Raw genomic sequence first — 14,155 nt, forward strand, 5'->3', positions numbered from 1 at the left:
AAACAAACTGCTTGATGTAAAAGGAGATCATTTAGAGCGGCTTGTCAGAGCTGCTTATTTCTCCATTTTGCATCATATGTGTGTTTCACAGTAAATCACAGCAGATCTTGAATCCCCATCAGATACTGATACCCTATCCTGTGATTAGCGGTTCAATCACTGGTTCTGCTTATCCATGTGTCAAAGTGCCCTTGGGTGGGGCACTGAATCCCAGACTGATCCCAGGAGTGTGTGAGCCTCGTGCACGGCAGCCGCTGCTGTTAGTGTGTGAGCACGTGCTTCAAAGTGGCAGTGTGAGAGTTTTTAAACCTTCATTCAATTCCATGTTTTAAATCTATATGTGAACTCTATGTGTGTAGGTTTGCAAATATCATCCAATTCATATATTAATGCTTGCTGCATAGTGAAGTGGAGGTTAACACACACACACACACACACACACACACACACACACACACACGAACGCACACGTACACACACGAACGCATACGTACACACACACACAGACTTAGACTTACATGTCATTGTCTGAAAGTCGCTATATGAAGACTCAAAACTTGATTGACAGGTTAGAATAAGTGAAAATATGCTACTTGACTGAAGTGAGAGATAATATTAATCTCAGTACTTCTTGTAGTGCATGAAACAATTCACTCAACTGTTTTCATAATAAGAATTAATGTGCTGAGGGATATATTTTGAGTCAACAGAGGTCCGAGCTGAATGAGGACCGAAGACGCAGATTGATGCAGCTGTACAGAGGTTGTTGAAGTTAAAAGTGAGTATACAGTGTGTAATTTTGGCCTCTGGCATGAGATAAACTAATAAATTATCATTATTAAAACCACACAAGGAGAGGGAATATTTGGCTTTCAGTAAATCAGCAGGAATGAACTGTAAGACAGTGTAATTTCCCTGTAGGCCGTGAAAAGCACAGTGTGTGTGTGTGTTTGTGTGTGTGTGTGTGTGTGTGTGTGTGTGTGTTCTCGTATTTCTATCCTTGTTGGGGCCAAATGTCCCCACAAGGATAGCAAAACGTGGAACGACGTGCCTTGTGGGGACCTTTTTCTGGTCCTAAGTAGGAGAAACAGTGTTTTCTTGACCATGTTGTTGTTACTGAAAAAAGTAAAAGTGCAAAAACATTTCTTTAGGGTTAGGCTTTGTTGTGGTGTGGGTTAGGGTTAGGGTAAGGGTCAGGGTTAGGGGCTAGACATGAATGGGAGTCAATGGACGGTCCCCACAAGGATAGAAATACGAGACTGAGCGTGTGTGTGTGTGTGTGTGTGTGTGATCACATGAATCTGCATGGGTGTGTGAGTAGTTCAGTCACTTTATAGGGCAGAAGAACTGAAAGGACTCTACACTTGAGGCCCGGCCAGCCTTTTAGGACCCAACAAACATGTATTTGAGGGTGAAGCTGTGGTTTTAGGGTTAAGGTTACAATACGGTCAGGTTAGAAATGAAGGACTCGTCTGTGACGGTTCGGATCGGCAGGGGAGACCGGTACTGGGTCTTACGAATAGCAGCGGCTGTGCTACAGTCGCTCTGCTTGACTGTTTCAATCCAATAAGTGAGTTGTGTGCAAGAAAAAGCTGCTTTGGCAGAGTAAAGCACCGTTCATGATATGATCGCTCTTTGACTGAGCACCTCAGCCTACAGAGAGGAATTTACGGTGGGGAGGAATCAATGTACAAGGCTGAACAATCAATCAACTGTGTGTGGGACAGCCACCAGCTGCTGCGCACCTCTACCGAACAGCAAGCCAACCTGGGCAGCCTAATATTTACCAACACACCGCGCAGTACGGGCGAGCCAGGCATATGACTCTTAGTGTATTACAAGCAGCAAATAATTAGCTGCTCAGATGAAGCACTGAGCTGAATGAAATTAATGAGACAGTTGCATCTTGCAGAAATAAACAACTGTGGGGACTCCACGTGAGCAGAAAGGCACGCCGGCATCGGTCTCATCACGCACTAGTGGTGTTTCACTCGTGTACTATTGAAACTGAGCTCATCAGCGAGCTTGAACACGGTTCAGCCTCTGGTGTGCATCGCGTCAATATGTGCACATGCTGAATTATGCAAACAACTGCAAAAATAAAACAAAACGGTACTGTCACCTCTGCTACTCCACACCAGAACAGTATGCAGTAAATAAAAATGTCTCATTTTTGAGATGGTTTATCAACCGAGCGCCAGCAGATGTGTCCAAAAAGGTATTTAGAAAATGTTGTCTCGTTATCCTTAGAGTGCATTTCACTCAACTAAAGACTAAGAAAAAAAATCTAAATCGACATTTCAAATTTTTTTAATCCATCACTAAACTAACTTTAGGGAGTGAAACAGGGTTCGGGATTTCATTTGTTGAACTTCTATAAAACTTTATGAACTTCTCTATAAATGAGATTTAGATTCAGTATTTCCCCCCCTTGGGAGCATTTTACACATATGTGGAATTTATTTGTTAGAACTGAGACTGTGCAACATCCCTGCTTAAATAAACACCGAATTGTCCACTTAATATATCAATATGAGCAACTTCATAAGAATAAAGACTAAAACCACTCCTGTCAGTTTTCTATCTAAATATTGCTTTAGAGTCTGTTTGTTTGTTTCTTTAATTTATTTACTGTTTCTATAGACAATGATGTGTAATTTCAGTCCTTGCCTCTCATCCAGACCTTATATTCCCAGTTGGGAAACTGAACAATCGTAAATGGGAGATAAAATGTCTATAAAATTTCTAACAGTCCAGTAAACTAGATAATTCCCACTTTACAGCGTGGCAGTTTACCTTATCTGTGAGGCTGATGTCGCAGCGACCCGTCTCCAGCAGCAGCTGAGCGATGTGTGTGTGTCCGTGCTCGCTGGCGCACATCAGGGCCGTGGATCCCTCGCGGTCCTGGGCATTTACATCGGCACCGCACCCCAGGAGCAGCTTCACCATGGCAACACGGCCGTGGCTCACGGCGAGCATCAGCGCTGTCTGGCCTGCCTGGAGAAGGAAGGAATTAAAGGTAAATGGCAAGAGGACACTTATGGGGGGGGGGGGGGGGGGGGGGGGGGGGGAACCACCATCGAGGCCACTCACTTCGTCTGATACACATGAAAAACCTCATGAAGGTTGTTCTGACAATTAATTTCAATAAAATCATCCAAAGCCTTGAAGATTTCCTCTTCACATGAAGGAAACAAAGATGCCAGATCTGACACGAAGTGTTAAAGTAGTGAAGGAGTAGAAACATCAACTAGACTTCCACAGATCGCAGGGTGGATCAATTTTGGCTTTCGGTTGTTTCTAAAACTCAAAACTTGAAACTCGAGATGATTTCAATTTCTCATGAAAACTCAGCAACTGTAGCATTTCAGATCAAACCAATGCAACCAAGATGTGTGTGAGATATTTGCAGATAATATAAAAAAAAACAGCTGCAATTACAGAAAAAATATGCAGTTTGTTATGTTTTTGTCCACCATGATTTTAGAGAAACAACATATTTTACCTGCATCGCATCTGCAGGACTACATTTTTACGCATTTGCTGTGAGCACATAGTATCAATAGTTTCTATAGTGTGCATCGGATGCACTTCCTCCTTGATTTTCCTTGCATGTACACATGCAAGCAGACATTGTATTCATTCCCGTTCAGAAAACAACATTTACATAATATTTTGTTCTCAAGAGCATCAGTGGCATATGGACACTGTTTTAAAGCCTCTCTGCATGTACTGATAAGTTCAGAATTAGACTTATCATCACAGCCATCTTGCTTTCTTTGTATTATGTTCTGTTTAGCATTTTAATGGTTTATGCTTTCTCAGTGTCTCTCTTTTGTTTGACTCCCTCGGTGTCTCCGGTACTGCAGAGTTTTTTTCTCAGTTATTTATGGGTTTAGTGTATGCTCCTGATCGGTTTGCACGCATAATAAGCACACACACACAGACATACACACACACGAAAATGTGCATATGTATAGAAGCTCATCTACTGAAAAAAAAAAAGCACTGAGAATTGAACTTGATGGACAAGAAAAATAATGCACACTTCCCATTTAGCGTGTGTGTGTGTGTGTGTGTGTGTGTTTGTTCATAAATTTGGATTACCTAGAGTGTGTTTCAAATTGCGCTAGATATACAATGCCGTGTACAACGTGCAAAGTGAATTCATACGTCTGAAAAAGCTTGAGTTGTTTATGATTGCACATATTTCTAACACGACTGAAATGAGGTATAAATGGGTTTCAGCTTCCTCTGCTAGCTCCATGCAACCTTTATTTACAAACTTTTTCATGAGATATGCTCTGCACTGTCTCCCTTCCTAATTTTTTCTAATCGTTTTTTAATCTGTACTGATGCTCTTCTTCTTCCCACAGTTTTTTTCTGTGTGACAGATCATCTTTCATACTGTTTTTCCTTTCCTTTGTATCCAAATTGAGATTTATTTACTGTAACGCTCCAATATATTTGATAACTTCCTTCCACCAACGTGGTATTACATTTTTTGTTTGTGGGCGCTGAGAGCTAAAGCCAGTCAGTCCATGGCGAACAAAAGCAAACTGAACAAGGGCCTAAAATCCTCATTTAAATACTAATGTTTATGTGTTATGTCACTAACGACAATATACTTAATGGATTACCCACAAAACACATGCAAACCTAAAAGATAATCTACAGCATGAGTGCGTGAGAGCAGACAATTTAGCATGCTTTATTCAGGATCTTAGGAAATCAGGCCAAATGTTCTTTTCTAGTCCTTTCTTTACACTGTGTCATGTCTTTAGGATGTTAACTGTTCACATTAATGGTTCTTGCGCTGGATGTCTGTCCTGCTCCATCCTCCCATCGCATCGAAGGTCTTATTGCTTCATCCTCCGTCCGTCTCACTCTAATTACCCTGGGATTGTTGTAAAATGTTCTTTTGCCTTACTTTCTTCTCCCTTCTGTCTCACATGCCGCTAAAACGCCTATATTTAATTGTTTTCTCGAGGCGGCAAGAAAAGAAAGCATTAGATCGTGTCCATACAATTCATGCTTTGATGTGCAGACATCCTCAAAGGAGGGAATCTTCTCCCAGTGTCTGATCAATCGCAGAGGGGGTGAAGAAAGTTGTTCTCAAGCTGTGATAAATAAAAACCAGGGGCCTCGTTTATCAACCGTGGGTAGAAAAAGGTTCTAAATTCTGTCTTACGAATTAAGTTTAGAATGTGTGTAAGAAAAAAAAAAAATCTGTGTTTATCAAACATGCATACACACATCAGTAATTAATCATGATAAATCCTATTTGTTTTTAATCACCATGCTCGGGCTCTTTCGGGATCATCTGCCTTCAGAAACGAAGGAAATTGATGCTTTGCACAGATTACTATCGTACTTTGCTACAAGTTCAGTTAATTGAATAACTTTCAGTATCAACTCAAGTATTGTGAGGCCAGGCCAAGTATCCTATTTTTTTGGAAATCAGAATATGATGACCTTATATTCATGGTTTCTGTGGTTTGGTTTTGGTTGCAGTTCTTCATTGAATCATCTAATGAAGATGACCTTTTGTTTCTCTGCCTGCATTTGGATCCTAAAAACAATTATTTAGCCCAGAGTAAAACCTCAACACAATATGAAGTAAAAGCCCATGGCGGAAATTGGTGCTTTAACATTTTTGGATCACAGTTTAAATTGTTTAAACTTTTTTTAACGACGATTGAAGCTCCTTGAGATTCCTCCCAAATCACGAGCAGCCTTTGTCTTTCCAGGAAAACCTAATAGAGTGGCTGATGTGTGCTTGTCTTAAGCAATGTAGCAACTAGCCGGATGTTGGTGTAAAGTGAGTTAAATGAATCAAACCTTTGTCTCTTAAAAGATAAACGTTATCAATATCGCTGTACTTTTTCTTGTCAAAGTTTCTTCTTCTATACTCATGTAAACTGCTGAGATCTCAGCCTGCTTCAAGAGCCTCATATGGTGCTCCCCATGTTCATAAATTGTGAATGATCCCCACTAAAGATAGCTTTGCAGTGAAGGAGAGCAGACTTCCACATGTATTCCTGCGATGTGACCCACTTATAGGCCTTTTCCAACAATCGCTGATTTCCTCAGAGGATTCTCATAATTCCCAGACTTGCTGCTCCTGAAATGCAACACTATTCACTACAATAACATCACATGGACAACTCAAGAAGTCCTTTGATATTCAGTAAATTCAGGATGCAAGTGAATGTTTTCTGTTACCTGTCTGGAGCGTGCATTGACATCTCCCAGTTTCAGCAGTTGCTGAGCCACCTCCAGGTCGTCGGCGCTCTCAGCAGCGGTCAGTGCAGCCAGCATCACTGGGGTGTAGCCCGCCTTGTTCACATTGTCCGTTTCACAGAGACCTGGACACACACACAGTGAGTTAGTCCGTCAGATCACGACACGCTGTCCGTATGTGTTCAGTGTGTTTTCTCTACATCCACAGTGCACTAGTCTGAAACGTTAAAACAAAAATCAAAGCACTTTAATGGAAGTCATCACATTTTGAAGTGGAAAGTGGCTCGTTTTGTTGCTGGGGGAATGTTTAGGATCACAATTAAGGATTAGGAATGTAATAGTTAAAGGAAAAAGTGTGTCGATGCGACCAAAAGGTTTGCGTGACTGTGTGTGATCTCGATCTTTCTTATCCTTAAGACGTTGCTGCTGAATCCATAATTAGGATCTCCATGAAGGAAATCATAAATGTTTGGGGTGAAAACCGGTTTTACAATGAGGCCAGGATGCTTTTGAGTAAATCATCATATTTTGAGGTAAAGAGCTGTAATGAGGTTTGACTGAGGTGATGGTTATCATAAGGTCACCGTAAGAGCCGAGGTTTGTCAAGCACCACTTAACACTGACTTAAAGAAAGTCTACAGGAAATTAAAGAAAGTCACTGGAGTGTGTGTGTGTGTGTGTGTGTGTGTGTGTGTGTGTGTGTGTGTGTGTGTGTGTGTGTGTGTGTGTGTGTGTGTGTCTCACCCGTATCCAGCAGCAGTTTGACCACAGGGAAGTTGGAGTGGGACACGCTGTAGTGGAGGGCCATGTTTCCGTTGCCGTCTGTCAGGTTGACCACATATGGCAGCAGGGTGGGAGTGGTCAGCCCCACATGTCGAAGGTATAATCTGACCGTATCTGCCTGAGACTCCTTTTGGCTGGAGACCCTAAACCACTCCTTGTAAAGCACCACCAAGACCTGGCGCTGAGGAGAGAAATAACACATCGTACCTTTTCACAAACAAGCACAGTAACAGTATTTTTTGGGTTGATCCCTTTTTTTATTCTTTTACTGTTGAAGTGGGACTTTTTTTAACGCTATAAACCAAATGACCTCACCTACTTACATAAAATGAAGTCACAGAGCCCATAAGAAATAATAAAAAGAAGCATATTAGCTATAAACCAAAAACATGCACACATGCAGGCAGGCAAGCAGACCATCATGGTTTAAGTCCTAAATTTGTAAAATATATCAGATAGTGCAAAATAGTTCAGTAGGTACTTCCGTTGATGAATGTTTAACTTTGAGACCTCATGTTGAAGCCTTAGTAAAGAAGCTTTGCTCAAGCTATGTTTCTATTTCAGAAACAAGTTGTGTTTTTCCTACGCTGCCAGGAAAAACCTGGCAGAGGCAGCGCTCCTCCCGTTGCTGGACCATGGCGATCTCCTCTACATGCACGCTCCTGCCCAATGCCTGCTTTCTCTGGACACTGTGTACCAGTCAAGCACCAGCACTGTTTGTCACAGGCCGCAAAGCTCCAACTCAGCATCGTATCTTATATGCCAGAGTTCAGTGGCCCTCTCTGACCATGTTCAGACTCGCACACTGGTAGATTTATTTATAAAACCGTCCTTGGCCTGCTTCTCTCTCACCTTTATGGGCAAATTTTCATCAAAACCATCAATCACTGTCTGCCTTCAAATCACAACATTTTATTTACTATGTCTAAGGTTCCTTTGGTCCACAAATCCACAAAGTCCCAGCATGAACATGAAAATTCAACACACAAAGGCTACAGTACAGTTCCAAGCCTCAAAGTCTTAAAGCCGTGGTGCAGTGGGTCAAGCTCCTGCCTCCCTCGACACCATAATAGAGCCTGACCAGGGCGCTGATTCATGGTGCTCATCAACATAAGCACAGGGAGCATGTCTGCATATTAGATTGTCAAGATGAATAAGCGATAAGAAGCTCTGGAAACAAACAGGGCTGCAATTAATAAGGGAGGAGATGCAAAAACTGTGGAGTGCAAAGAAGCCTTTGAATGGAATTTACATATGAAGCACAAGGGAGAGAGAACCCAACTGACAGACGAGGAGAATGAAAGGTGCAGCCCTCCTGCCTGAAGTCATACAGCCTGATTTACTAAAATCCTGCACTAAACTTGTCATATAGTTCAGTAATGTAAACAGATAGTTTTCATTTTATGCACATTATGAAGACAAGGTATCACGAGTGACACCATGAAGGACATCACAGGCAAACAAGAATATCCAGGTGAGTGTTCTGCATGCTTTAGACCCTGTTTACATGAACAATCAGCTGAAATGAGCATAATTTCCATGTTCCATTGGTTGCGTTCACCACATGCTGATGCCCACTAACACAATAATGTAGAGTTGGACATGTTGGTGGACAAGATTACCAAACAACACAGGAAATAAATCATTTTGCAAACACATAAATAGGAACAGAGCATGGCAGGTGATCAGCAACACAATCAAAATCTGAAGTACAACAAAAAAATATTTGAAAATCTGCAAAAAAAAAAAAAAAAAAAAAAGAAGAAGAAAATCTGTGGCGAGCAAGCTGAAAAACTGCTTCTCCTCAAAATACCAGCAGTGTGTCTGCTAATGGCGGAGCTGATTACCACCTTCTTTTCAAATGGTAAAAATAGACGCAATCACAAGCAACACAGGCATATTTCAGACAGTAAATCACACTGCATCTTATACTCACACATTAACATAACAACTCCTTTGGGTATGTGGAAAACACGCCTGATATTCCATGTTGATGAAAGCAAGCAAGCTGAATGGATAGTGCCTGTTATTTTGAATGTCTGTCTCTTGTGCTTGAATCAGTTTTCTTTATTCGATCATCTTCCACATCCACATGATCATGTATGCGCTCATTGTTATAGTTGCAAACAGCAAGTCCTGAATGAGAGACTCTCTGTAGCTTTTTGACTTTGATTTGATTTCAACTGTTATAGTATGTTCCTCCCATCAATAGCTTATTTAACAAACTAAAGAACATCGGAGCTACACATTTGCTGGCCAAAACTAGGAACATTCTTATTTTGAGGGAAATGCGCCGATCTCTGAGTCTGACTGACCGTGATGACCAACTTGGATGTGCTTAAAAGTCCTCACCATTTCCTTATCCGGGGATGAAACCTCTTCCATGCGGTCCTTGACGTAGACGCAGGCATCTATAAACCCCTTGTCAACTTTCTCCCTGAAAAAGAAAACAGATGTCACAGTAAGAAGCCTTGATCCACAGTGAGCCCAACAAAACTCTTCAGTGTATTTGTGTCAAGCTGCACATCTGCTTGCACTACCTCTAATTTATTTTCTTCAGATTCAGTGTGGAAATATCATCATGTCTCAATCCCATATGGCCAACATAGCTCCTTCTAGTTTCTTGTGTGAACATTATAAGCAACAAAAAAGCAAACGACTCATTCGCCAAACACACTGGCAGCACATGCAAACCTCCAGTTCAGCATCCAGCTCATGCACAAACCCTTCATCCATCATGCAAACTGTACATCTCAGGCTACATAAAGCCTGGCAGTTACACAAACTGGCGGCAAAGATCAGACAGGTGCTGAATGACGAGTTAATCTAAGTCCTGCCTTCTCCCAGGGCCCCCATCTATAGCCTGCCATCACGGACCTGAGCCCCGTCCACATACCTGAGACCGATAAGTGATCACTCTGTGATGGTTTTCTGCTTTAGAACCAGAACACTAGCAGTTTTTAACACACGGTATGCCTAACGCAGACCTGTGCTCGTGTCTACGTGCCCTTTACTGAGACACTGACTCCATTATGTGAGAGGTTTGTGACTATAGTACGGGTTGTTAAAAAAAACAACTGCAGATGTAGAGTGAGAGTGGCACTGAGAAATGCATAAAAGATATAAAAATTTTACCAATTTTATCTCGTTAGAAAGTGAAAACAGGAATACGTGTAAAATATTTTTTATTAACGATGTGGGAACAAGAACCTGTTTATACACCAACACTGAGTAGACTGTTTTAAGAAGTAGAGCACATTTCTTTTGGTTGGGGGTGATGGTGGGGGGATGGGGTTCATCCTCCCACACTGAGAACCCCTGGGTTAGCTAGGTTTTAGGGTAAACGCTAATATATGGTTGAGTTTAGAGAACGAGTGTAAGATTGTAAAAAGACGAAAATGCAGTGTGTGTGTGTGTGTGTGTGTGTGTGTGTGTGTGTGTGTGTGCGCGCGTGCATGTGAGCGTGCGTGCGTGTGTGTTTGTGTGTGTGTGTGTGTCCCTTAGAGACTGTAGCATCATTCAGCACCTGTCTCAGATCAAATAAGGATGGAGCCCCCACACACAAAACAAAGCACTCAGTTGTGCCAGTGCAACGTCCCAGTCATCTTTATGGATGTGTTTTATGTGACCTAGCGGTATTATAATTCAACTCTATTGCCCCATGCGTATTTATATTTTGTTTATTTTATGGTACAAGCAATGATTGGGGGAGGCGCACCTTGTTTTATAGCAGAAATTCATATCACAACGTCTACTTCATCACAATAATAGAGCATCACAGCAGTGAGCAGGTAGACACACAAAACCTCTTGTAAATCTTGAAACATTAACTGTGCATGAATTTGCATATGTGCAGCTGTGTGGTGAATGTGTGCAATCATGGCAGCAACTAATATACATAAACATCTGTCACTATGCACCACTGAAAACAGCCTGAAGTATGTAACCATAATAAATCATATTAATTTAATATGAACCCACATAGCTTTGAATCAGGAGTTCCAGTGTCTTAATGAAGCTGCTCCTCAATATCGCTAATGACAGCGACAGCATAAATCATAATAAATCATCAGCTTAGAGTAAAAATTTAGAATGCATTTTCATTGCATCTTCATAGGAGGACATGTTATCGGAACTTTGCTTTTATATTGAAAAAGCATATCCCAGCTTAATTGGAGCTAAAACCAGAAATTTTAACACAGACACAAGCAATCGCACCAAGGCAGCTTTTCTTTTTTAATTTAATTTTGTGAAAGAAGCCCAAGTGCACAAACAAAATATATACTGGCACATTTAGAACAGGCAGGTCCTCTATCTATAGCAGAGCAGCTTGCTACACACTATGCCATCCAGCCTCTGGAATGTAGAGGTCATCCATCTATTTCTCTCCTGAATCAATTTTTTAAGACAACGGCTCAAACATGTCCTGGCTAAAAGGGGTCAAAGGACACGGTGCACCTTGAAGAGGATCTGACTCCACCATAGTAAAGAGTCACCAATTAACCTAACAAGAATGTCTAAGGATTGTGGGAGTTATCTAGACAAGCAAGACAAAAGTCGTCATGCATTTGGACTTCGAACTTGGCTTAGACTGGACTGCCGCTCTCACCCTTCAGCCCCCTCCTCCAGGAGCTCCTGGCTGTCTTCTGGATCCAGCAGGCCTCTTTCCACCTCCTTTTCCTCAGCAGCAGCACCTCCGCCCTCAGCTGCCTCCTCTGCTTCTTTCCCTTGGGCCTCTGCCACCTCTTCAGGATCTTTTTCCTTTTCCTTCTCCACCTCTGGTTCAGAGCTGTCTTCCTGCTCCAATTCCACCTTTGACTTCTCGTCTCCGCTGGACTCCTCGCTGGACGTCGTCTCATACCTTAAAGAGGGGACAAACAAGAACGGCACCGCTGTAAGACGGAGATATCAAAATAACCAGGCTATTTTGGTTGGCTAAACCCCATTTACTCTGGATGTCAAATGATTTGATCTGTTTTTAACCAAATTAGTGAGAAAACACCCACTAAATAAACACAACTACATCCATTTTGGCCGTGCCATGTCAGAAGTATTTACCTACGCTGAACAAGGAGTATAGAACTTTGCAAAATAAACAACCAGCCACATCAGTGAAATAGCAGTGAAGCCAGCTCCAGCAGAGTATCTCCAGAGCAAAATAAATACCAGCAGGTCATTTGCTTGTAGACCTCAAATGTGACATGAGTAAGATGCTTGTCTGGCGCAGCCCACAAATCCTAAAACATCCTTTACATAGTGGAAAGCATACATATAAATCCATAGGCGTGTTTGCACACTCACATAGGCAACTCCAGACAAAACAGCGCCCTGTTCAGCGCGGCGGCTCGGTGATGCGTTTAGAGCAGAAAAGGTTGCACATGTGGTGTTTGTGCGTAATTACTGGAGGTCTGGCCATGAAAGCACCTCTCTGAGGGAGTAATCAGATAAGTCCCGTATTGTATGCCGTTGATTCATGCTTATTTGTTGACACACACAGGCACACGTGCACGCACACACAACCACACACACACACACACACACACACACACACACACACACACACACACACACACTAGCTGAGACACTAGACCAAAAGAGGCGTTCAGGGGCCGCAGCATTCCCTGGATTCCAGAGGAGCTCAAAGGAGAGCAAAGATCGGTTCGACCATCTGAGGAGGAGAACAAACAGCAGCCCACTTATCCGAGCGGGCAGAAACCTAAAGATAGAAAATATTTGACAGGTTGGCCTCTTTATCATGCCAGAACTTCAAAAAGAGCAACATGGAAACAAATGGAGGTTTATAGCAATCAACAAGGTTAAAATATAAACTGGAGAGACAAACAGGGCCTGTAAAGTTGGAAAACACTCAGAGGTGGGTCGTGGCCGTGAGCACACAAAATTCATTTATTTGCTCTTGAGAATGGCTGTGAGGATATGTTTGCAGATCATTCTGGAACAGGGAGGAAAGAATAGAAGTCACAAAAGCTCTCTGAAAAAACTGTGCAAAGGTGAGCAGGTCATTAAGCAGCGAAGCTCAGGAATGTAAGAACAGGAATATGACAAAACCACCCGGAGCAGCAGCTTCTCTAATCTGCAGGAGACGTTACCACCCAGGACGCCGGGACACGACTATTAATGAAAGAAAGCTCCAGTTTACAAAACTGATAGGAGACAAAATAGATCCAATGTTTTTACAATCTATTTAACCAGTGTGTGTATTAGCATGTGTGCTTCAATGTCTTATACTTTCTATATTGACAATTGATTCTCAGATGTTTCTGCATGACTACTTTGTTTTTTATTAGTGCTATTTTTTTTTTTTTTACCTTTTTCCTGTCAGATTTCTCAGATTGAAGTCACAGGATTCGCCATGTGAAGACATAGTGTTGTTTTACAAAAGTCCATCCATCTATCTTCCATACCACTGTGTTCAGGGTCGATCTCGGCTAACTATGGGTGAAAGCAGGTTTCACCCTGGACAGCTCACCAACCACCCATCATAGCTTTGTAAAACTATCTACTTAAAGAAATTACACATAAGAATTATGACGACTCAGTAAAGGACATTAGCTTAAAATCACACAGGAATGTAAATGACTTCATTTAAAAATATAAAGATGTTTTTTTTCTGTGGAAGTGGGAGGTACAGTTAAGTGAGAAAGTTCAGAGCATGATTAGTCATGATCAGAAATATTTGTTCGATACATTTTGCTGTTACCATTCTGAGAAAGTAAGAGAATGCATAAGTTAATCTTGCGGATGTAGCTATTATCTCCAATCTGACACACTTCTACTCTGATCCATGGGGGGGAAAATAAGCCCAATGTGCTGTAACTGTGAATGAAATGGAGCCGAAGAGTTTATGTTTTTACACCTCAAATTATATTTCTGTGCACCATAATCACTGGTGTCTTTTTTAATGCAAATGGAGAACGGTGGAACGGGAGGACAACACTATGTTGGTTGTATAAACAACAATGACAAATCTCTAAGAATAGAGACAGAGACAAAACACTAAACAATGAGAAGGGAATAAAAACAGTCGTGCATGGCAGTGCAGTGAAGATCCAAAGAGGAAGGGGAATGTTTGCACAGTTATAAATCCATTGTTTTTGTGTGTGAGTGTATG

The 14,155-nt window shown here is 41.7% G+C and overlaps 1 protein-coding gene across 3 annotated transcripts in view; it reads right to left on the reverse strand.

The window, feature by feature from the left end:
• Positions 1-14,155, reverse strand: part of kank4 (KN motif and ankyrin repeat domains 4) — a 93,284-nt gene that overhangs the window by 2,144 nt on the left and 76,985 nt on the right. For all 3 annotated transcript variants that reach the window (XM_030082490.1, XM_030082492.1, XM_030082489.1), the window contains exons 5-9: positions 11,636-11,887; positions 9,379-9,463; positions 6,988-7,207; positions 6,226-6,368; positions 2,797-2,997 (exon numbers count right to left, since the gene is read on the reverse strand). In XM_030082490.1, coding sequence (XP_029938350.1) covers positions 2,797-2,997; positions 6,226-6,368; positions 6,988-7,207; positions 9,379-9,463; positions 11,636-11,887 — 901 coding nt within the window. The remainder of the gene's footprint in view (positions 1-2,796; positions 2,998-6,225; positions 6,369-6,987; positions 7,208-9,378; positions 9,464-11,635; positions 11,888-14,155) is intronic.

Source organism: Salarias fasciatus, chromosome 23 (assembly GCF_902148845.1).
Source record: "Salarias fasciatus chromosome 23, fSalaFa1.1, whole genome shotgun sequence".
Taxonomy (NCBI): Eukaryota; Metazoa; Chordata; class Actinopteri; order Blenniiformes; family Blenniidae; genus Salarias; species Salarias fasciatus.